Source organism: Festucalex cinctus, chromosome 13, assembly GCF_051991245.1.
Source record: "Festucalex cinctus isolate MCC-2025b chromosome 13, RoL_Fcin_1.0, whole genome shotgun sequence".
In the NCBI taxonomy this organism is placed as follows: domain Eukaryota; kingdom Metazoa; phylum Chordata; class Actinopteri; order Syngnathiformes; family Syngnathidae; genus Festucalex; species Festucalex cinctus.
In genome coordinates, this window is record NC_135423.1 from 2,892,538 (window position 1) to 2,916,490 (window position 23,953).

The 23,953-nt window shown below is 41.0% G+C and overlaps 1 protein-coding gene across 5 annotated transcripts in view; it reads left to right on the forward strand.

The window, feature by feature from the left end:
• The window catches only part of cntn5 (contactin 5), a 211,790-nt gene extending 205,295 nt beyond the window's left edge, over nt 1-6,495 (forward strand). For all 5 annotated transcript variants that reach the window (XM_077494311.1, XM_077494315.1, XM_077494313.1 and 2 more), the window contains 6 exons: nt 729-963; nt 1,096-1,205; nt 2,308-2,494; nt 2,580-2,692; nt 4,103-4,271; nt 6,000-6,495. In XM_077494311.1, the coding sequence (XP_077350437.1) occupies nt 729-963; nt 1,096-1,205; nt 2,308-2,494; nt 2,580-2,692; nt 4,103-4,271; nt 6,000-6,088 (903 nt within the window). In that variant the 3' untranslated portion in view covers nt 6,089-6,495. The remainder of the gene's footprint in view (nt 1-728; nt 964-1,095; nt 1,206-2,307; nt 2,495-2,579; nt 2,693-4,102; nt 4,272-5,999) is intronic.
• Nucleotides 6,496-23,953: the final 17,458 nt, after the last annotated feature.

The window sequence follows — 23,953 nt, forward strand, 5'->3', positions numbered from 1 at the left end:
AAGAGATAAAAACTACAAAAGACATCTCATCTGTTAACTGTCTGTCTAGCTGGATATAGCAAACACGTCTAGTGAGGACAGAACATGGTCCATCAGCCGGATTATTTCAAGGACCAATGTCTACTGTAGTGACTTTCTGCCACCAAGCCCCCTAACAGAGATCTATCGTCTGACACGCAAGATATACTTTCACCACTGTTGGTCTCTTCATTCACATCGTTTTCAACTCAATCACTCCAACAACGCTTTTATGTCCATTCTTCTTTCCGCCATTGTGCGGTGATGTGCCAGTAACTATTTTTTCACCGTGACATCACACGTTCTTCCAAATGACAATAAATCAGATGGCACTACAAGGAAACAAAACTTTCCACGTCATTTGACCAACACAGAGCGATTGACAAACAATTGCAAACAGCTAAAATGACGATTTTCGCCTTCTTCTTCAAACGCAGTTTGAATGTGTATCACGTCAGTCGAAAAGAAGATGTGACATGAGGCAAATTGCTTGGAAGGAAGACAAATTGCCGGCCGTCGTTTACGTCTCAGCAGGAAACTTCAGACATAAATGATCAGTGACGGACTGGCTAATGAATCGACTTCTCTGTTGCTCGGAGAGCTGACGTTAGCAAGCAGGCTAGCAAATGTTGCTAAATTATTCACAGGCAGCACCAACCAAACATTGTACACACAGCTGTGAGAAAAAATGTTTTCATTTTCTGTTGCAGCCCGTGTCGGAGGAGTTCCAAAACGGCGAGGGCTTCGGCTACATCGTGGCCTTCCGCGCCAACGGCACGCGCGGGTGGAAGGAGAAGATGGTGACGTCGGCCGACTCCACCACGTACAAGTACCGCGACGAGACCTTCCCGCCGCTGACGCCCTTCGAGGTCAAAGTGGGCGTGTACAACAACAAGGGCGACGGGCCCTTCAGCCCGGTCGTCGTCATCCACTCGGCCGAGGGCGGTGAGGTTAAATTTGGCTTTGTTGAGACACGAAAACAAAAAAAAAACAAAAAACAAACACACAGTCAAAAAATAATAATACATGTTGTGTATTTTGATGTTTGTGTATGGGATTGTGTGTGCGCGCATGCAGAACCCAGAGAGGCGCCGTCCGACGTGAAAGCTTACGCAATTTCCGCTTCGCAAATCCGAGTCACGTGGAGGCCGTCCAGTCCTGGTCCCGGAAAACCCAAAGGATACGAGGTGCGCTCGTAATCACGCATCGAGCAGACATTTGATTAGATACACCGCGTACGCTTACAATCAGATCCTTTATGAGGCGACTCGGGTGCGTCATGTGACCGGAGTTTCCCCGCATTGGACTTTAGGCTAAAGTTGCCACTTTTAGGACTTGGGAATTACATGATTTTGACTTGAAATTCTTAACTTAAAAACTATATCTTGTTCATTTTTGAAGATCAGCCTTTTTCAAAAAGAGGTGCCATTTTTTTTTTTTTTTAATAGACTTCACTGAAAGTAAATATTTTTTAAATAAAATATAAAATAAAAACGGTATATATTTTTTTTAATTTATATTTTTAACTATTAACACTCGCCGCCATTTTCACATTTCGCAATCCCGTTCGCTCCCGGCTATTTTACTGGATTTTGACTGATTTTGCAAGGCCCACAGAATATTGTGTTCTATTGCTATAAAAGCATGGAACCTACCGAAAGAAAGATTAAAGTCTCTTCTTTCATCAGAAATAAAAAGTATGTTTCTATCTGTTTCCGTTTTGCAGCAATTAGCATTAGAAGAGAGCTAAGTTTCATCAGTTTTCACAAATCTATTCCAAATTTTAAGTAATTGAGCTTTATTTCTAGATGGCCCTAGTTGATCTCCTTTGCTCTGCTGCCACCTGCTGGCCGTTTGTGTAATAACTACCATTTCTTCAACCGTTCTTTGCAGTTGAGAGGCTGCATCAAAGCCTTCTGTATGCTCTAGCATAAAAAAACAAAAAACAAAAACGTATAAATACGTCTTTGGGACACTTAAAACATAAAAAAAAAACATATTTACACGTTATTGGGAGCAAATGAGTTAATCTGATGAAAAAATTAGTTTGACAGCTCTAGTTATTAGCTAGCCCTAACTCAAAATAGACTATTTCAACAAATACTGACTTCACCTTCAAGTTGAAGTAAAAATCTTCTGCGTATGTTAAAAGTAACTGTAGTCTGATTACTTGACTGGAAAATTTTTTTTGGAGTACATTACTTAGTAACGTGTCACTGACGTCACGGGTTGTGAGGGGCTTTCTTGCTCGCGCCTCTGAACGCAACCGTGCTTTCGATTGTTGACCAGGTGAGCTACTGGAAAGCATCGGAGAAGGAGGACTCCGGCTGGAAGCAGAGAACCACGAAGAACGAGACCTCCATGGTCCTGGGGGGCTTGGAAGGAAACAACCAGTACGTCGTCATCGTCAAAGGCTTCAACAGCATCGGGCAAGGACCCGCCAGCGCCTCCATCATGGCTAAGACCAGGAAAGCTCGTACGTTCAATAACATGCTGTACGTCCCTTTTTTTTTTTTTTTTTTTTGAGGCTAACGTTCTTGTTTTTTCTTCCCACTCTTCAGCTCCCGTGCAGCCTCCAGGCAACCTGTTGTGGATCCAAGAGGGCAACAACGTGTCTTTAAGCTGGGATCCAGTCAAGGCGAACGAAAACGAGTCCGACGTCATCGGCTACATGGTAATGGCGCCGTTTTTCCCCATCTAACGGAGCGGTTGGCGTAAAAAAACAAACAAAAAACAACATCCGCCCTTTGCAGCAAGCTTTGAACGCGATCCCTATTACTGTACGAATATAAAAACCGCGCCTGGTGACAAGGGGTTTAAAAATAGCGACAGGAGTTCCATTGAAGCTTCAACAACACGGCGAGCGAGGCTGCGGAGGAGGAAGCCAAGTAGAAGGAGGGAAGCGAGCTTGGCTGGCTTTCAAAGCTTCCCAGCTCGGAGCGAGAACCTCCTTCTGGCTCGTGACCTCCAAGCTGTTGCAAGGGAGGCCAGGAACACAAGACGGAGGGGGGGGGACTCTAAATGTATAAAAACGTGCTTCTCAAATAGTGGGGGTGCGAGGCTCCATCAAGGGGGGCGCATTTGACCTCGGGGAACATGCTTTTTTATGTATTTATTTATTTATTTATTTTTTTACTGTCCTAGAATAAAGTGCAATTGCACCTCCACTACATTAGGGGGCAGTGTCGCTCTCATTATTGGCAGAGTGTGCGCAGGGAGCATTCGCTCGGTGGTGTAGGGGTTTTGTTTGCACTGAGCATGCGCACTTTGCACACAGCAAAAAAAAAAAGAAAAAAAAATCAGCACAAATTATTTTTAAATTTTTGTTTTGCAGGTTACAGGGTTTTTTTTTGTTTTTTTCGTTTTGTTTTTTTTCCAAACTCATTCACTCGCCGCCATTTTCACAAAAGCAATCCCGTTCGCTCCCGGCTGTTTTCCTGGATTTTGACTGATTTTCCAAGTTCCCACTTTCCAGTTGAGAGGCTGCATCAAAGCCTTCTATATGCTCTAGCAAAAAAACAAACAAAAAAACAAAGTAACGTATCAATACGTCTTTGGGACACTTAGACCATTAAGAAAAACAAACGTATTTCCACATTATTGGGAGCAAATGAGTTAATATTGTGCTACTGAGTTAATGTTGATCAGTTTGAATGCATTATGATTTATTGATTTTATGTATCATATGGTTTGACATGGTCAGTCAAAAAACGTTTATAGTTTAATGAAGGATTTAATTTTATTTTTGAATTTCAGATGCACTTTAAATCTTTTCTGTTACAGTTAATAAAGCTATTCTTTGTTGTAAGTTGGTCCGTATTTCTTTTTTTATTCTCTTATACGTTAATACGGATACAGTGTTGTGCAGAGGTGTGCTTATAACAATTTTATAGACAAATGATACTATTTATAGTCGCGTGGGGGTGGGGGGGTGAGATGTTTTCTTCTTACTAGGGGGTCATGACAGAAAATAATTGAGAAGCACTGGTATAAAACAACGCATATCAACCATGTAAAGGAACAAGATTGAAACTTGCTGGATTCTCTTCAATGAGCAAATGCCTCTCGTGTCGTCGCCACGCAGGTTTTACTCAAGCAGGAGGGCCGAGGCCACAACCAGGTGACTCGCACCATCAACCCGTCCACCACGCTGTCCCTTCCCGAGGGCGGCACGTACGTCATCGAGGTGCGGGCCCTCAGCGAGGGCGGCGAAGGGGCGGTCAGCTCGCAAATACGACTCGTCACATCCTCTGGTAAGCTACACCGCCCACGATGTTCCATATTCATCGCGACAATTGTTTTCAGAGCTGGTAAAAGTAGACATAGAAGTAAGTCAACCCCCAAAATAATTTTTTGACAATGTTATATGCAGCCCCACTAGTCTAAATATGGCATTCTGGTTAATATTGCGGTAGTGGAATATGAGTTAAGCAGCAAAATCCAGTCGTTATTATCTGTCTCGGGGGGGCGGCCATTTTGCCAGTTGCTGTCGAGCGAAAATGACATCCATGTTGCTCAGGTCTCAGGCAACAACCAATCACAGCGCAGCCTCAGAATACAGGTGAGCTCTGATTGGTTGTTGCTGAGCCCTGAGCAACTGTGATGTCATCTTCAGTCGACAGGCAAGTGGCAATATGGCCGCCCCGAGATGGATAAAAATAGCTGGATTTTGCTTCATAACTCATATAATCATATAAATCTTGTGACGTTGTTGCTGGTAGACAAAAATATCAAGAAATCTTCTCGCTCTTAGCGGAGCTTGAAAGAAGGCGGCACAATTATGTTTTCAAATGTTGGGAGAAAAATGAAAAATAAAAATACTTTAGTAAAGTACAGTTACCTGACAAATCTACTTAAGTACAGTACATTAAATGGAGTAATAGGTAAGTCATTTTACTTCTTTCCTTCCCGCCCAACTGTTTATTTTAGCATAGCTCGATCTTATCTGTTGTAATTAAGCAGTCAAAGCTCTTTGCGCGAGCAAAGTTTTCTTTGGCTTAATACTCTTTTAATTACCTCGCCCACACGCATGCCACACACACAAACAAAGCTTCACGGACGCGCTCGGCCAATTAACCTGCTAGCGGCGCGCCGGCGAGACGAGACCGGCCAGCAGATGTTTTATCCTCATGGCCGCTTCACTGGCTGTATTGTTTGCACCCGTAATGACTTGGACAATGACACAGTTGTCTCTCACCACACAATACGCTGGGGAGTGGAGTGCAGCCGTTTCAGCTTTGCATATATATATATATATATATATTTTTTTTTTTTTTTTATGCGTCGCAAAGAAGCAGCCCACGTAAAATTTAGCAGTAATACATTTAATAATAATGCATATATTTGTGGAGACTGGGGTCAAGTTGTATTTTACAATTTAAAAAAAAAAAGCACAAAATTTCACAAGTTCATGTTAAAGATTAGATAGCTCTTATTCTGAAAAGAAACATGCACCGAGCAAATCCAAATCCAATCCAATTATGCCATCTAGTGGCAGAAAAATGACCAACACGAATCAATATCACACTACCGTAGCCTACAATATATTTTAAAATTTTAACTCAATTTTATGAATTATTATGAAATTATGCTATCAATGATGAACAGATACAGCCATATTTCTTAACATTTAACATTTTTGTATGAGTATGAAAACGTGTACATTTTATTGTACATATAGAACTAAAATAAAATAAATAAAATTTACAAATAAAATTTGTGATTAATTGTCAGTTCACTAGGGAAGTCATGCGATTAATTACGATTAAAATTTTGAATCGCCTGATACCCTTAATATATTTATTTATTTTTTGTGTGTGTATTCGACAAATATTTTAGCTACTTTTTTCCCGGCAAATCGCTGTTGTCGACTATATTCTCGACAAACTCGCGGCACGTGCGTAGGCGGCCGTTGACTGTGCAAGATTTGTTTTGTTTTGTTTTGTTTTTTCTAATAAATCCCCCCCGCTTGGTCCCGTCAGGTGTGCGGGCAAAGAGCGGCGGATGCAAACGCAACCCGTCGTGGCCCGCGTTGCTCTTGGTTCTGCTGGTGCCTTCAGCGTCCCGGTGAGGCCGCTTCACGCTCATCTTTTTCCATCGGAGGGGAAAGGACTCGCCCCCTTTTTCCTATTTTTTTTTTTTTTTTTTTTAAATTGCCTTTGACGGCCGCCGCTTGGCGTTCCCGCGGAGGAGGAACGGTCCGGGCGGGAGGGTGGTCTGATTCATCTCGTCACCTGTTCAGTTTTGTGTCCAACATCGCGCTAGTGTTGTGCTGTCGTGTGCCGTGCAAGGAGAGATCTGTTTTTTTTTTTTTTTTTTTAAGTGCTCGTCTCATTGACTCCCGGGGTCTGCGGAGCACGAATGCTTCTCGGGAAGATGCAGCGGAAGCACGAGCAGGATCATCTGGGACATGTGCATCAAACCACCTCCTCCTTCCTTGGGCTGCCCGACAAGCCAGGCGGCAAAAAACTCACTCGAGGAAAGAAGTGTTTTTTTGTTTTTTTTTTTTTTTTTTTTTTTTTTTTTTTTTTTTGTTTTTAAATGGACCAAACAAACCACGACGACTCGGACTACTTTCCAAGACTTGCTGTTTTTGTACATTGTGTTACCTTCTAGAGAAGAACGCAGCTTTGTTTCTGTTGGTAGCAGCGCTTTGGTGCTCGGTGGCCCGCGTTGGCGGAAGTTCCAGTAGGCAACAGTAGGGGACTCCTGGTGACCAATAAATGTGATGTATATTTTTCAAACTGTGTCTTCTTCTTTTTCAGTTTGCTTCAAATGTGATTCATGGCGCCAGAAACAAAATGACGAGGTTCCTGCGGATCCATTCAAACCCAAAAACGTATAAATACGTTTTTAGTACTGTTCTTCACTCCCAGTAACGTATTTGTAAGTTTTTTTGTTTTGTTTGTTTTTTTTGTTATGCTAGAGCATACAGAAGGCTTTGGTGCAGCTTCGGACATGAAAAAGTCGCTTAGAGCAATGGAAGTTTTTATAAAAAATGGCCAGCGGGTGGCAGCAGAGTACAAGAGATCAGCCAGAGCAGGGGTGTCCAAAATGTTCATTTGAGGGCCACAGGATGACGCAAGGGCCACAAAATGTTATGAAGAGAAATTGTGTTTAGTGCTAAAAATTGTACAAATAATTTATTTGTGCTTTTGCATACTTAGAAAAATGCTACAGTATATAAACCAATTTATTTGTAATATGGCAGTAGGGTTATTATAGTTTTGGAATTTTTCATTTTAATTTTTATTAGTTTTCAGGGTGGTTCTGTTTGTTTTTATTAGTTTATTTGTTAGTTATAGTTTGCTTAGTTATAGTTTAGTTTGTTAGTTTCAGTATTAGTATTAGTTTTTTTTTTTCATGTGTATTACTTGTGCGCAATATTTCAAAAACATCAAACGTCATCTGAAGGTGCTTTTCTATTGGCTGCTGCGAGATGACGTCACTTCGGTGTGACATCCTTTCAAACGTCATTATTCCGATTTATATCAAAATGAATCTGATCAGAATATCCACGGAAATGGAACAGAAAGAATTTGAGACAGCAGATGACCACAAAGCAAAAACACAAGGATAGAAGAATCTGTCCCAAGCTCGAAAAAAAAAAAAAAAAAAAAACTCAGCAAACAGGCACACATGAACAAGCAGGCGTCTGCAGCCAATCTGCAATTCGGAAAGCTCATATCGAAAACGTTTAATTCCCAAAAGCAGCGAGGGAGATTGCCGTCATTCCAATCAAATATCCCACCAGCAGCCAAACACAAAAGGGCTCCAAACTCGAGCCGGTGCCGGACCGGGGACCTTTTATTGTTGGCGCTCTCGCAGCTGCCTTTGAAAATGTCAGCACTCAGACATGGCAAACATTTCATTTGTCACGCCGCGCTGCCATTTAATTTGCTGGCGTCCTCCGCCGGGACCGGGAAGCCAAACGGGAAACGGGCCAGCATCCCTTCACTCTCCGAACCCGACTTTGGGATGGGAGGGGGGGGGGGGGTGCACCCGGGACCGGTTTGCCAGCCCATCACACGTTCACCTGGACGGATGTCGAAGTAGCTTTAGAAATCGGGGCACACTTTGGACCCTCAAAACCGTGAACCAGCTGTCGGTCGAAAAGAGCGCAAATAAAGTTCCAGAGAATCATTTTTTGCTAACTTTCCGCAAGAAGCCCCACTCAGCAGGTCGACCACTTGGGGGCCAAAGCGCGCCGAGGACGAACATTGCTCCGAGCACTTTCTCTTTAAAAAAAACGAAACTTTTTTTGGTTGACTGTAAGGATGCTGGTGCTCAGGTGGACCTGCTCCAACTCGTCTTTGGACTGCACAAACATTTTTCATCTTTATTTACGTATTCATATTTTTGCAGCTTCTGGCCATGCACACACACACACACGGACCCACGCGCTCATGTAGCGACCTTTAATTATTCATGCAGCTGTTGTCTGTGTTGGCACATGTGATTTATGATAATGGATCATGTTTTGTGCACGGGAGAGCCACAAGCTACCGTGTCAGCAATTCAAATCACAAGCCCACCCAAAGTAATCGACTATTTCAGACTACTACGAGCTTGGGCCTTGTCAAACCGCCACAAAAGTACTTTTTGAAACTTTTTAGTAAACAAGAACGAGAGGTTCAATTCCTTAAATGTAATATTGTATATTGTCGGCCACTGTAACATACACAGCTGGAAAAAATACTAATAATAATGAAGTGTACTGCACTGATATCGAAGTCTTTAATAATAATTTTACCTGCAAAAAAAATATATAGAAAATAGTTTTTAAATATTTAAGCCTGATGTACTATATATATATATATGTATATATATATATATATATATATATATATATATATATATATATATATAAAAAGTTAAGAACAAACGACATTGTACTTGGGCGGTGAATCGAGTAGAATAAGTGCAGACACACAAAATTTGTCCAATGAGCCCATCATAGTCCAAATGTCAAATCAAATATGTACACTTAAACGGAATAGTGATTATAAAAGTTACCTAATTTTGAGAAAGAAGTCATAGTGTAACAGTATCAAATTCAAAAATGTTATGAGAATAAAGTCATGTTTTTTTTCCCCCCCAGGTGAAGTCATAATATTTTAAATTAAAAATGTCATTTTCATCATGGGGTGTTGTGAGTGGATTTGTTTTAGCAACTCACGTTCTGACTAGAACAAAACGGTCCAAACGGCGTTCCGCTGGCTCCCAGTCAGAACCCGTTTCATTTTTCATACATTCAATAAATGCGGATTGAACAGAAACCCAGTCGGAGTCTGAGGTCGGCAGACGTGTGTCAGTTAGCGGAGGCCAGAGTTCAAAGCAAACACGGTGAAGCAGCATTTAGCTGTTACGCCGCATGCAAACGGTGAAGAGAAATCAGCCCGCAGTCTAAATATTTTAAATTCATTCCCCCCCCATAATTTCCATTAGTTTACTTTCAAATGTTTTTCAAGTCTTCTGTTAATGTGTTGAAATATTTGGTGCGCCACTTTCATTTTCTCTGCTTTTCTTCTGAATGTCGTTCTAGCTGTTGTGTTTGGAAAAGCTTTTTTGGTGTTGTGACTTGCGTGTGTGAAACGTTGAATTGCTTTGTGTACGAAATGTGTTGTAAACCGAGCTGCCTTAGAAGAAAAAACAAAACAAAAAACAAAATGTATTCCACTTTGCAATGAAGCTTTAACCTGACCAAAAATTGGAAAAGTGAAGCGCTGTGAATATTTTCTGGGTGCACTTCAGCTGAAAATGACACAAATGTTGCACCAGTTCACACTCAGGAAATCTTTATTCATCCCTGCGGGGAAATTGAGGGAACGCAGAGTTATTATCGCTAGTTTACAACATGAATAATATAAATACATAACTAAGTAAGGGCATAAATATAAGTAGGAAAGGTGCAGTCTATTTTCCACTTTGGTAACCTGGCAATGACCAAATGGATATGCAAAGATGGATCATACATATCCATCTGGTACGTCTCCACAGTAATTTCGTCGGGAAAAGGCGGGACATTCTGTACAATAATTTGAGCTAATTGGACGATTCGACATGCTACACGTTTGTTTTAACCAATTGCGGTCACGGATGACAAGGAAACGGAAGAATCGAATTAATTGTAGCGTCCATTCGTTCTTGTTTGGTTTGTTTGTTAGCTCCGACGTCGGCGCTGGCTTCCTGGTTTGGTCACAGTTGCATATCCCGCCCCCCCCAAACACAATGTCGCTCTGTGATTGGTCCAAACGGTTCTCAGCGGGAGCGGTACAAGATGTGTTCTCCGGAGTTTGTCAACTCACAAATACCGCCAGAATTCAGCTTGCGAGAGCAAGTTTACTACTTTGGTATACAGCCATGATTTATTTGAAATGTATCTACTAAATTCTCCTTCCATGTATAGTTTTATTACAACACATTATTGAATTGAGCCTTGCGGGTTACCAGAGGTAAGTAAGTCGAAGTAAGAGCCTCATTTTGTGTTTCTGAAAGTGGTCTTGTTGGTGTTTGGACGCTTGCTCGCTCATGCTAATGTTTTTCTTCTTCTTCCTTTGCCATGTTTGCTTTTTCCGCCTCTTTCTGCTCGGGAATGAGAATTGGCGAGTCACGGCATGTGCCGGCGAATGTGAACAAAAGGATTAACGCGGCAGTGTCGGCGGCGGCTTTGGAGCTTGAGTCAACACGAAGACTTTTTTTCGTTTTTGTTTGTGTTTTGTTTTTCCTCGCCTTGCACCCGAGCGCTAATCACGGCCGCCTTAATTGAAGTCGTCGGGGGACCCGTAAAAAAAAGCGAGGGGAGAAGAAAAGCAACAGAGTGTCCTGCTTGACTTTGACATTCATTTGTTTGCTTCGTGATTTGTGTTCTTCAACTTTGTTTTTCGGGAGAAAAACACTTTCATTGTGGTGCTGTTTTTTTTTTTTTTTGAGAGTTATCCTATGCATTTGTAACACAATTAGGCGTTGAATTAATCCATGTTTTTGGTGGACACACATTTAGTAACTCCTCACGCACTTCAAACGAACTGTCAACGATTCTTGTAAAAATAAATAAACCACTGCGGAACCGAAAGAAGACTTTTTTTTTTTTTTTTTTTTTTGACCTAATTTGGTCGTGGCTTCTAGTCAGACCAGCTCTTCTCTTCTTCTCTGATGCAGAAGTACAGTATGGAGGTGCTCTTGAACCGTTTCTGCCATCTAGTGGTGAGCACTGTTATTACAACTTAAAGGGATATGTGACTCATTGAACAATTTTGAGTAGTAAAAAGTTAATATTTTGTCCAGAATGAATTTGGTAACTTCATTATTTAGTTATTTTTATGTCCAATTAATACCTTGTAAACTTTTTTTTTTTCCTCTTGCTGTTGACTGATGATGACATCACATGTGCTGGGCAAGCAGGTCACGGCCAATCATGGCTCACCTGTTTTCTAGGTATGGTCAGTAAACTGAGCCATGGAAAAAAAAAATAAAAAAAAAAGTCGACAGCAACTAGAAAAATTACTTTTTAAAGGTATTAATTGTACATGAAAAATAATGAAGTTAACATATGAATTATAGACAAAATATTAACTTTTTTACTGATGAAAATAGCTAACACGTAGCGAAACAAACATCAACAGGCTTTTTTTTTTTAGTTTTTTTTTTTACACGTGTTTGACCATTTAACAACAACGAATGGCTGATAATGAGAACACTAAAGATGATGATTGAGAAGTTACTCGTTGAGGCAGGCCCTCGTTTGCATGCGGAAACGCTTTCATATTAACGCCTCGCTCTCGTCAACGTCTCCTTGCCTTTTTAATTGCAGACATTGCGCTGCTATTAAAATAGCAGCCAATTTAATGCGCGCCGAGCTCCCCGTAAGGAAATGAAAGCGCAAGCGTCCTGCTGTGCGTCCTCATTAGGGAGAACATTTCTGAGCAAACGTGTGAAAAGGAAAAATAAATAAATAAATCGGAGTCCGCTATGGCATGTCTGGAATAAGGACAGGCTGGTTATGCTACTTCGGTGAGACGATCAAGCCAGCATACGAGGTCAAAAATAACTCAATATGGGACCGACACAACTTTTTCAGCTGTTCATGTAACCCAAATGAATAACCCAAAAAGTTAACACGATATGCGCCAAAAGGTTTTGATTCATTCATTTAACCAAAAGTATTGGGTTAAATGATCAAGGCAAGGCAAGGCAAGTTTATTTGTATAGCACAAATCATACACAAGGCAACTCAATGTGCTTTACACGAGGAAAGACAACACATAAGCATCAAGAAACAGTAGTTAACATTCAGAGGAAGAAAAATAAATGAAAATAGGTTACAAACTAACAGTCTTAAAACATTATTCAACAAACTTTAAAAAATTTAACATAAGGAAGTTTAAAATGATAATGATAAAAATAAAAATAAAAATAAAAAAAATAACCCAAAATATTAACCCAATATGGGTCAAAAAGGGATTAACCCAACATTTTCATTTATTAATTGAACCCAAAGCATTGGGTTCAATTAATAACTCAAAAGCTGAACCCAATATGGGTCAAAAAGGGACCAACCCAACGTTTTGATTTCATCATTTCAAAGAATAATCCAGAAATGTAATCCAACACGGGTCAAAATGAGATCCACCACACTTTGATTTAGTCATTTAACCCAAAGGTTGGATTGAATGAGTAACCCAAATGTGGACCCAATAGGGGTCAAAAAGGGACCAACCCAACTTTTTTATTTGAAGATGGGTTAGATGAAAACCCAATGTGGGTCAAAACCCCAAAATCATTTAACCCAAGCATTGGGGGGGGGGGGGGGGGGGGTTGGCCCAGCTTTTTTGGGTTATTCATTTGACCCCACTTCATGGGTTAATTGAATAAAAGGTTGGGTCAGTTCCCTTTTTGACTTATTTTTGAGCCAAACAATTTTTAGAGTGCAGCGGTCTAATCAATGTGAAAACCAGAGAGCTGTTTGTTTTTGTTATTTTGCTCATTTGTTTGTTTGTTTGTTTAAAAAAGAATAAGCTAGCAAGGCGAGCTTTGTCTCCCTGGTCACAATATTTGTATCAGGCTCTTGTTCTCCTGTAGCTCTTGTCTCAGTCAGTCAATGTCGAATCCTCATAGGAGCACTCTCATTTTGATCTTCGCCCCTAGCCCACCTCCCCGAGGAGGAGATAAGAGAAGTGGAAGCAAAACAGGCCAAAATGCAGACGTCAGGGGCTGATCCAGTGAGAATAGACGCATTGTTTTGCCTTGGAAAATGATATTCCTATCTGAGGTCAAAACGACATGAAAACCTGAAAGCTGGGTGGGAAAAAAAAACATGAGCTAACGAGACAAGCTACACGCTCCTGGTTACGTTGCTTCAACCTATTGCGTTTGAATGATTGCAATGATCAAGGCTGCACAGGAACAGTTTTGCTCCTTCACATGACGAAGCTCTTCAACTGCATTTTTTTCATTTTGTACTTGATGAGATTCACCTTTCACAAACAACAAAAATAGAAGCAAGTTGAGTGCTGGCAGGTCAGTCCAAGTGCATCTTAGCAGGAATGATAAGAAGTTAGCGTTTGTTCTCGGAGGGAGGAAACAAAAACTAAGATGATAGAAGGCAGAAGATACGGCGGAAATACAAAGTGACAAACTGAACACGGTAAAACACAAGTGGTGGCTGGCACACAAGAACAAAGTATGTTTCATTTAATAAAACATTGTTTTTTTTCTGTCCACATTGTTAGCTTAGTTTGTAGTACATATTATCAATACAGATTAGTAAGTTTCTTGTTGCACATCTCTTTCTCATTGAAATGTCGAGGTATGCACATTTTAATTCAAAGACTTGAAAAATTTCCGCTGAAATTTTGGATGTGACTGCTGACTCTTGCAAGGTGGAAATTTGCATGCACTGACCAGTTTGCCAAATCCTGTTGAAATCAAGTCACTTCCTGTTGAAATAAGGTAAGTTCTGGGTCACGTCCCGTTGAAATCACAGGTCACTTCCTGTTGATTTTAGGCCACTCCTGGGTCACTTCCTGTTGAAATCGGGTCACTTCTGGGTCACTTCCTGTTGAAATCAAGTCACTTCCTGTTGAAATCAGGTCACTTCTGGGTCACTTCCTGTTGAAATCAGGTCACTTCTGGGTCACTTCCTGTTGAAACAAATCACTTCCTGTTGACATCAGGTCAGTTCTGGGTCACTTCCTGTTGAAATCAGGTCAGTTCTGGGTCACTTCCTGTTGAAATCAGGTCAGTTCTGGTTCACTTCCTGTTGAAATTAGGTCACTTCCAGGTCAATTCCCCATTGAAATCAAGTCACTTCCTGTTGAAATCAGGTCACTTCTGGGTCACTTCCTGTTGAAATCAAGTCACTTCCTGTGTAAATAAGGTAAGTTCTGGGTCACGTCCCATTGAAATCACAGGTCACTTCCTGTTGATTTTAGGCCACTCCTGGGTCACTTCCTGTTGAAATTGGGTCACTTCCTGTTGAAATCAAGTCACTTCCTGTTGAAATCAGGTCACTTCTGGGTCACTTCCTGTTGAAAACAGGTCACTTCTGGGTCACTTCCTGTTGAAATCAAGTCACTTCCTGTTGAAATCAGGTCACTTCTGGGTCACTTCCTGTTGAAACAAATCACTTCCTGTTGACATCAGGTCAGTTCTGGGTCACTTCCTGTTGAAATCAGGTCAGTTCTGGGTCACTTCCTGTTGAAATCAGGTCACTTCTGGTTCACTTCCTGTTGAAATTAGGTCACTTCCGGGTCAATTCCCCATTGAAATCAAGTCACTTCCTGTTGAAGTCAGGTCAATCCCTAGGTGCTTGATTTGTGGATCTTTTCCCCCCTTCTCCATTCATTCCTATGGGAATTTTTGGCGGGGCTTTTTTGTGGAATTACGTCGCCATGGTAACTCGGAATTCCTCAAAAAATAATTCCCCGCCGAGTCAGATCGAGCCGCATCTTTTGAGACCTCATTTGTGCCGGTAAGTTCAACGGTTCGGGACGCATTTTGTCTGAAAAATTCCGGTAAATAAAAAAAAATAATAAACGTTGTTTTCTACGGCGGTAATATGTGCCTGCTTTGCTTTACATTGCTCCGCAGCAATCACATTAAAAAATAAAAATAAAAAATAAAAAAATCATCAAAATTACTATAATTATTATTACTGAAAAATAATGACGAACCACTGCTCAAGCGTACAAAGGAAACAAACATGATGGGATGTGTTGCTTTTTCCAGGTCGCCTTGTTGATTTGTCGCTTTGCAACGGAGAAGAAAACCGGCAAATGTGGAGGTGACCTTGGTTTTTCCAGAAGGTAATCATTTGCCCCCCGCAAGGTCACGCTCGCAATGGCGCAGCTGCCGCCTGGCTCAGCTGGAAACGCCGTTTTTTTGTTGTCCGTTGAGGTTTCTGTCTAAATTGCGAGCAATCCCTTGCAGGCTCGCTTTGTGTCCTCTGCTCTGCTCACTTTTTAAGACCTTAATAACAAGTGGATCTGAGCGTAATGCCCAATGTTTTATTCATTGCCTTTAGATTCCGATGGATCAAAGTCTAATCTGTTCCTCTAATGCACTTGGCTTCTCCGCGGATTCCACCGTCCTGACCTGTCGCCTGGCCGTCCAATCTGCAGGGGAAGGTAAACGCGGAGGTTTATCCTCGGGCTGGCGTCCGGTTCACGACTCGGCCTTCTTTTTTTTTTTTTAATGGCTTCGCTGGACGCTTTACAGCAAAGCCAACCTTTAGCGGCGCTGACATATTGCCCGCTTTAAAGGTTCCCCGGGCGGGCGGTCGGTCGGTCGGCCCAAGCCGAGGATCAGCCGAGGCCAATCCGAGGGTTCCTTTTTAAACTGAGGCCGAGTCGTTAAACTGTAAAAGAGTCGCGCCGAGCTCATCTACCGGCTTTCCTCGCAGCAGCACAATCGCCGCCATTAAATTGGCTTTGGTGAAAGCTCGGTGGTTGCCCATCTCGGCGCTGCACACAGGAACGGAGATGGCAACCAATAGCGCCAGCCAGGAATGTTGTTATTCCCACTACGCATTCTCCAAACTAAAACAACGTATACTGCACACACATTTTCAACACCTTAACCGATTTGTGACATCCATGAGACACTTCACACGACAATTAAAAATAAAATATATATATCACCAGGTTAGTGTTAGAGCTTCTTTGTTTGAAGTTTGAAGTTTATTGAACATGTAAACATAACATATAAACATAAACAAATATCAAGTAAAAATTAATAGAAAGAAAATAAAAATAAAAATAAAATTATGTTATGTGATGTTATGTTATGTTGTGGGTCAAACTGACCCATTTCAAAGTTATTGCGCAAAACTTTTTTTCGGGGTAGACTTCTGCAAAAATTGGCTTCTGACATCTGAAATCTTGATTGAAATCGTTCGTGATTGGCTTAAAAAAAATTTTTGAAATTTGATAAATTTCTAAACTTTTTTGATAATTAAGCGAAACCTGGGTCAAAATGACCCAGGATTATTATTGCTGTTCCTGAGGATGTGTTTTCTTTTTTTTTTATTAAAAAAAAAAAAAAAAAAAAAGGAATAAGAGTGCAAATTAAATATTGGATTATATACATATACACACACAAAAAAAAATCTTATACTGTTGGATAACTACACATGACGCCGGGTCAAATTGACCCAGGAAGTTATTCAAAGAAACAAATGTAATGCACAGGTTGAAAATTTAAGTAAAAAAAAAAAAAAAAAAAGTTTCTGACACTTTTGCATAATGAAATACGTCTCCGGGTCATTTTGACCCAGAAACATTATTGCTGTTCCTGCAAAATAAAAATAACGCACTGATTAAAATGAAGTATTGTATTTGGATTATACACATTTCTGACACATTTGAAAGACTAAACACACCTCGGGTCAAAGTGACCCAGTGATATTATTTTTGTTCCTCTCAAACTAACGTAACGGGAAGGTTAAAGTGTGTGAGCTACTCATGATAACCAACACAAAACACAACATATGAAAGAAAATCGGCCAGGACTGTTTTCTGAACCGATTGAGGAGGAAATCCGATAATCCCAATACCGATAATCAAATCGATCTGAAAGGAAATGAGCCAATTATCGGTATGTGTGTACTACGCCACTATCAACCCTGCATAAATTCTCTCTTGAATTTGTTTGTGGGTGTTTTCCCAGCAGAACAAAGAGTAAAAAATTTTCTTCAAACACCGCACACCTCAGGAAAATCACTCGGGACAGTCCGAATATCTGATAATCGGGCCTTTGCCACGTTTGATTGTAAGGGTGGAAAAATGCTTAAATTAGGCCCGATTGTCAGTACGTACTGCAAATACCCGCTTCAATGAACCGCTGAAGTACACGGGGAGGACAGAGAGCGTAAAGCGCTCGTTCCGTGCAATCAGTTCAACGTACGGATGGTCGTCATGTGCCATAAAAACAGCAAATGAGCTCACCGTACGCAACGCCGTCCATAAACAAGATGGAAAGCGTACGTGGGAGGGAGGGGCATACAAATGACGATGTGGGCTTGTTTGCGATAAACCAACCAGCCGATATGCACGTTATTTATTGGCAGGCCTATAGGGGGAGCAATAATGAATGGAATAAAAGGCATTGAAAACAAAACAAAACAAAACAAAACACTCGGGCCGTAACTAGACACACTAAAGCTAAAAGTTTCATTAACAAGACTGCCAAGTGAGATAAAATCCCAACGCTTCTGCCGAGACGCTTTGTTGCACTTTGTTTAATTACAGCGGCAATTAAAACGGCACAATTTAGTGGCAACTTGTTCAATAGTTAAACGACTTCCTCTCCACAAAATGATCAGATTTCTTTCTGTCAACATTAAGCCTGAAGAAAACAATTTGACACCATTTGGTTTCCAAACACGTGATATTAACGAGATCTGAGAGTAATCGATCACCATTATAACAATTAACATGAAAGCTTGGCTGTCAACTTACTAGGCAAGATTTTAAAATAATGAATTAGAGTTGCTGCGATTGGCTGGCAAGCAGCTGCTCATAGCCAGCTGGGATAGGCTCCAGCACCCCCGCGACCTTTGTGAGGAACAAGCGGTTCAGAAAATGGATGGATGGATTTTACATTCTGACCTACATACGTGCTATTTTTAAAAAGAATACTGCTAACATCCTAACGATAGGTATGCTAAAAAAAAACATCACATTGGTAACCAGGAAATGGAAAGAAATTGTCCCAAATGAGATGAAAAGTTCGAAGTTGGAATTGTTTGAGTTGGATGACAAATGTGGAAGGATTTCTGCATTGATTTTGGACATTTGTGCTGAGAAACGGAATACTGGTGCAAAAAGCGGGAATTTGAGGAATGTGGAAACGTTTCTGTAAATGTCCCATATGAGCTGCTTAACAATTTGAAGTTGGAATGTTTTGAGTCAGTCAAATGTAGAACCGTTTGGCAAATGTGAAAATGTCTCCATTAGTTTGCGAATTTTGTTCATGTAAAATTTGAAATGATCAGAAATGATGATCTGGAAAAATGGGAGGATTTTGGGGAATGTGAATTCTTTCCGATATGTAATCTGAACAGTTTTCATTTGAAATGGTTTGAAATTTGAAGTGCAAAAATGTGGTAGGCTACGTTTCACTGGGTAAATCTTTCTATAATTTCAATAGCACTTCTTTTTTTTTTTTTTCATGGCAAACGTGGAACGTTGGAATCAGAAATTTTAGATCGACATCAGCCTCATGCTCAAAGGCTTCACACACGAAGCAGGTCACTGCAAACACCTGCAGGCCACCTAACATCAAACAGCAGATACTTGTCCAGTCAATGACCCTATCGACACCGCCTGCACTCACCTCTGACCCAGCAGCATGTTCGCTATCACACAATCTCTCCAAAGTGAGACAATCCACATGTAACACCAGCCTGAGCTACTGTGGCCCATGCAGCAAAGGTGGGAATATGAAACTCTCAAGGCTCGAAACACTTTTTTTTTTCCCTTTGGGTAGCAATTTTGGATGTTCTCCACTTTTAACACAGTTCCAGAAGGGCTGCTGTGAAAACTGTACCTCATCACCCAAGCACTTAATCCTGGTGTTAAACATGCTAGCCGTGTCACTCTTGAGCTAGTTTAGCGATTAGCATGGCTTCTCCGTATTTTCCTGAACAATACTTCTCAGAAATGTTGTTTCAGAGGGGATCGTTACTGACTTAGGAGCGACTCCGCAAGGTTTATGAGCAAAAATAGCTAGCCTAAGCTCGTAGCTAGTTAGCTGTGAAATCTGATTGGTTGAAGCTACAGTCCCATAACATGCTAGCCGTGTCACTCTTGAGCTAGTTTAGCAATTAGCATGGCTTCTCCGTATTTTCCTATAATACCTTTGTGAGGAAAATACTTCTCAGAAATGTTGTTTCAGAGGGGATCATTACTGATTTAGGAGGCACTCCGCAAGGTTTATGAGCAAAAAAAATAGCTAGCCTAAGCTTGCTGCTTGTTAGCTGTGAAATCTGATTGGTTAAAGCTACAGTCCCATAACATGCTAGCCGTGTCACTCTTGAGTTAGTTCAGCGATTAGCATAGCTTCTCCGTATTTTCCCATAATACCTTTGTGAGGAAAATACTACTCAGAAATGATGTTTCAGAGGGGATCTTTACTGATTTAGGAGCGACTCCGCAAGGTTTATGAGCAGAAGTAGCTATAGCCTAAACTCGTTGCTAGTTAGATGTGAAATCTGATTGGTTAAAGTCCTGTAACATGCTAGCCTTGTCACTCTTGAGCTGGGTTAGCAATTAGCATGGCTTCTCCGTATTTTTCTATAATACCTTTGTGAGGAAAATACTTCTCAGAAATGTTGTTTCAGAGGGGATCGTTACTGACTTAGGAGCGACTCCGCAAGGTTTATGAGCAAAAATAGCTAGCCTAAACTCGTTGCTAGTTAGCTGTGAAATCTGATTGGTTAAAGCTACAGTCCCATAACATGCTAGCCGTGTCACTCTTGAGTTAGTTCAGCGATTAGCATAGCTTCTCTGTATTTTCCCATCATACCTTTGTGAGGAAAATACTTCTCAGAAATGTTGTTTCAGAGGGGATCGTTACTGATTTAGGAGCGACTCCGCAAGGTTTATGAGCAAAAATAGCTAGCCTAAACTCGTTGCTAGTTAGCTGTGAAATCTGATTGGTTAAAGCTACAGTCCCTTCCATCCATTTTCTTGACCACTTATTCCTCACAAGGGTCGCGGGGGCTGCTGGCGCCTATCTCAGCTGGCTCTGGGCAGTAGGCGGGGGACACCCTGGACTGGTTGCCAACCAATCGCAGGGCACACAGAGACGAACAACCATCCACACTCACACGCACACCTAGGGACAATTCGGAGCGCCCAATTAACCTGCCATGCATGTCTTTGGAATGTGGGAGGAGACCGGAGTACCCGGAGAAGACCCACGCGGGCACGGGGAGAACATGCAAACTCCACCCAGGAAGGTCCGAGCCTGGACTCGAACCAGAGACCTCAGAACTGGGAAGCAGACGTGCTAACCACTCGACTACCGTGCCGCCCAGCTACAGTCCCATTGCTAAAAAAAAAGTTGACGTGAAGCAAACAGCAAGTGCGGCTGATTCTGAAAGCTGTCGCCAGAATATGTTTACATTGCAGCTGATTGGACAAAAAAAAAAAAAAAAAGACATCAAACTTCCCTACAAAGTAACGAAGGCGGTGCAGTTAAGAGAAAGGGAGTTTGCGGATTGAAGCCAACGCGTGACAAACGGCTGCCAACACGCGGCTGATTGAGCGCGTCAGCTGTGACGGCGCCGTGTATCGATATGTTCTCCTAATTGAAGGCCCGCGGAGCTTTTGCACACCTCCAATTGCATGCAGATGTGCAGTGCACGCAAAGATTCACACTTAATGAGCTTGTACCGAGATGCTGACTTTTCCTTTTTTTGGTGAGCGCCAATGATTAATGTTGTGGGTTTGACCTTATTGACTTCAAGCTCAAATGAGGAAATGGCTCTCTGGTGTGCTGCACTTTCGCCCACCGCCAAGCCAAGGTGTCACACGTGCTCATTTCTTTTTTTTTTTTGTATAGGAAGAAAATGGAAGACAAACGAATTGAGAAAATGCACCGTAAACAATCACATCTGCTTGCGTTTACATTAGCGACAAATGGCTAATCTGGATTGGATCCAGATTGAGATTCATTCAATATGACAGCTTCTAGAATACATGTAATTTTTTTTTCCATACACATTTGTAGTGATCGGAAAGACAATTTAAGCGTATGATAAATGGTAATAATGATTATCAAAATAAACCATCGCACATAAACTTAATAAATTGAAAGTTATTTCAATTCAATTTAAAATTGAAAAACAGTCATTCAAAACTTTTTTTTTTTTTTCAGTTTGGCAATTTTGTCATGGAAAATGTGAAAATACTTTCCAGTATGAGTTGAACATTTTGACTGGAATGGTTTGAATTGGTAGAGAAATATGATTATTAATTGGAATTAGGTAAAAATGGTCAAATTCCTGCATTCATTTGGGGATTTTGTCTTGGCAAAGGTTGACGATGTCCTTAATGAGCTTGTTGGAATTTTTTCAATGGGTCAAAAGTTGTGGAAGGTTCCGGTCAAAAGGTCAATTTGTCATGAAAAACATGAAATACTGAAAAAATGTGGGAATTTTGGAGACATGAAAAATGCATGAGTTAGTATGATTTGAATAATTGAACAAGTACAAAAAAAAAAGGAAGGAAGAGTTAAATGTGAGAAATGTCTCCATCTTTATCGGGGATTTACATAAACGAATAAATGAATACATAATCAACAACAAACACAGCTGTGACATTCCTCGCAAGACATGACGACTCTTCATCCCTTTGAACTAATTATTTTATCCATCTCTCGCAAAATTACCGAAGTGTCTCCAATCCAGGTGACGGTCACGCGGCCAAAATCGACGCGGATCGGATGGGCGTCGACCCCCCACCCCCCAAAACCCCGCCGTCCCGATCGATGAGCCTAATAAAGTGTCAATGGAACGGCCAAATGTGACATGATGGTGCTCGATGCGGAGGATTCCCTCCCGTTCGTTTGTGCGCTGGCACAAAATCAATGCAAAGTGGCTCGTCCCGACCGAGCGGACGTTTTCCCTCGGCCACGTGTTAATCTCAGTTTAGCATTTGCTGCACAAAAAGCGGCTTTTTTTTTTTTTTTTTTTTTTTTTTTTGAGGTCGGGACATGACAAGTTTTCGCGTCCCGACACGACGCTTCAAACCTAACTCGGGGATTATTCTTCACAAGAATGCCGTCAACTGAGTGGATTAGTGCACAGCCTCAGACGTGAAATGGTGGCGGTGGGGTGTCTTCACACTTGTGAGGAAACGTGCCATGCTCTGATGAAACTTGATTGTGGTTGGCTTCAAGCTTTGCGGCTGTTTTTCCTTCAGCTGGAACTTACACAACGTGGAGGGGATTACGAAACGTTAATAGCCGTCAGTGTTAGCGCAAAACCTTCTGGCTTCTGCTAGAAAGCAAAAACATTTCAGGAACTTTATTTTCGGTTAATCAGAGGCACTTGAAATGGTGCGCGTGCATGGTAGGATGCATTGCTAGCATGACATATTCCTTAGGGATGTAACGATATCCAAATATCACGATACGGTATTATCACGATATGAAGGTCACGATACGATAATTATCACGATATTGTGCGGGGGGTTGGCGATATTTAAAAAAGATCACAGTATTGTAAAAAAAAAAAAAAAAAAAGAGCTCATACTAAAAAAGCACAATATTGTGCTTTTGTACATAACAGCAATGCATATAAACCACCTACAATCGCTAATAACAATATTGAGGCACTTACTTGCTAACGCAAGCACACATTGAGAGCTTCACAAGGAAATTAGGTTCCCCTTCATCTAGCAATTAGCATAGATTTTAAACATAGAAGGCCAAAACATCCTTAATGAAAATTAAATTGCACTAATGAACTAGCCAATTACGGCTATCCAGTCACATATACAGGTCAGTGGTCTGAAACAAGTCATTTGGAGTTCAGAGGTTAAAAAAAAAAAAAAAAAAAAAAAAAATTTCCTGTTTTTTTATTTTAATCATGTTTCCCCCTCTCTTTTCGGAGTTTTTTTTGTTTTTTTTCTGTTTTTCGGAATATTTTTTTTTGGGACAGAAAAAATATTCAGAAAAACAGAAAAGTAATTTTAAAAATTACTCAAAAAATCAAAGCTCCCCCCAAAAAAATTGTCAGAAAAACAGGTCTTTTTTTTCCCCAAGTGTATGCAACATGCTTCCATGAGAGAGAGAGAGAGAAATTTAGCAAAGCAAAACGGCTAGCCTGCTAGCTAACATCAATGCTAGCTATTTATTTCAAATGAGAACATCTGTGCCGTCGTTAATCCGAGTAACGGAAAAATTACTTAATTAGCCAGTACCTCAATGATTATGATTAATTTGCATTTCGACCACATGTATTTGTAGATCAATTTACCTGCTCAAATGTAAATTTGAGCATTTACCTCACATATCATCTTAATTTTCAACTAGTAAAGAAGAAAGTTGATATTATTTATTTACTAATGGTGCCATCTGAGATCGCGTTGGCTTTTTCCCTATGGAAGGACGTCATAGTGAATAATTGTCCCCGAATGAAGTGATAGCAAAACATGACGCTTTTTCACACACAAAAAATGGAACTTGAGCTTTCTTAGTATTCCCACGGCGCACCTGGCCATGCGGCGGAGACGCGCTTGATTAGATAAATCACTCCAAGCGCTTTCCATCAGCCCAAAAGGATTACGTACGCTGATTTGTTTTTTGTTTTCTCCCCAAGCTTTCTCGGGAAAAGCTGAAATGCAATTTTGCATTGCGGCTTTTTGGCGCAAAATGAAAAGCCCTTGAGTTTTTCATTCACGTTCTCAGTGCCACTCGAGTCTTGTAT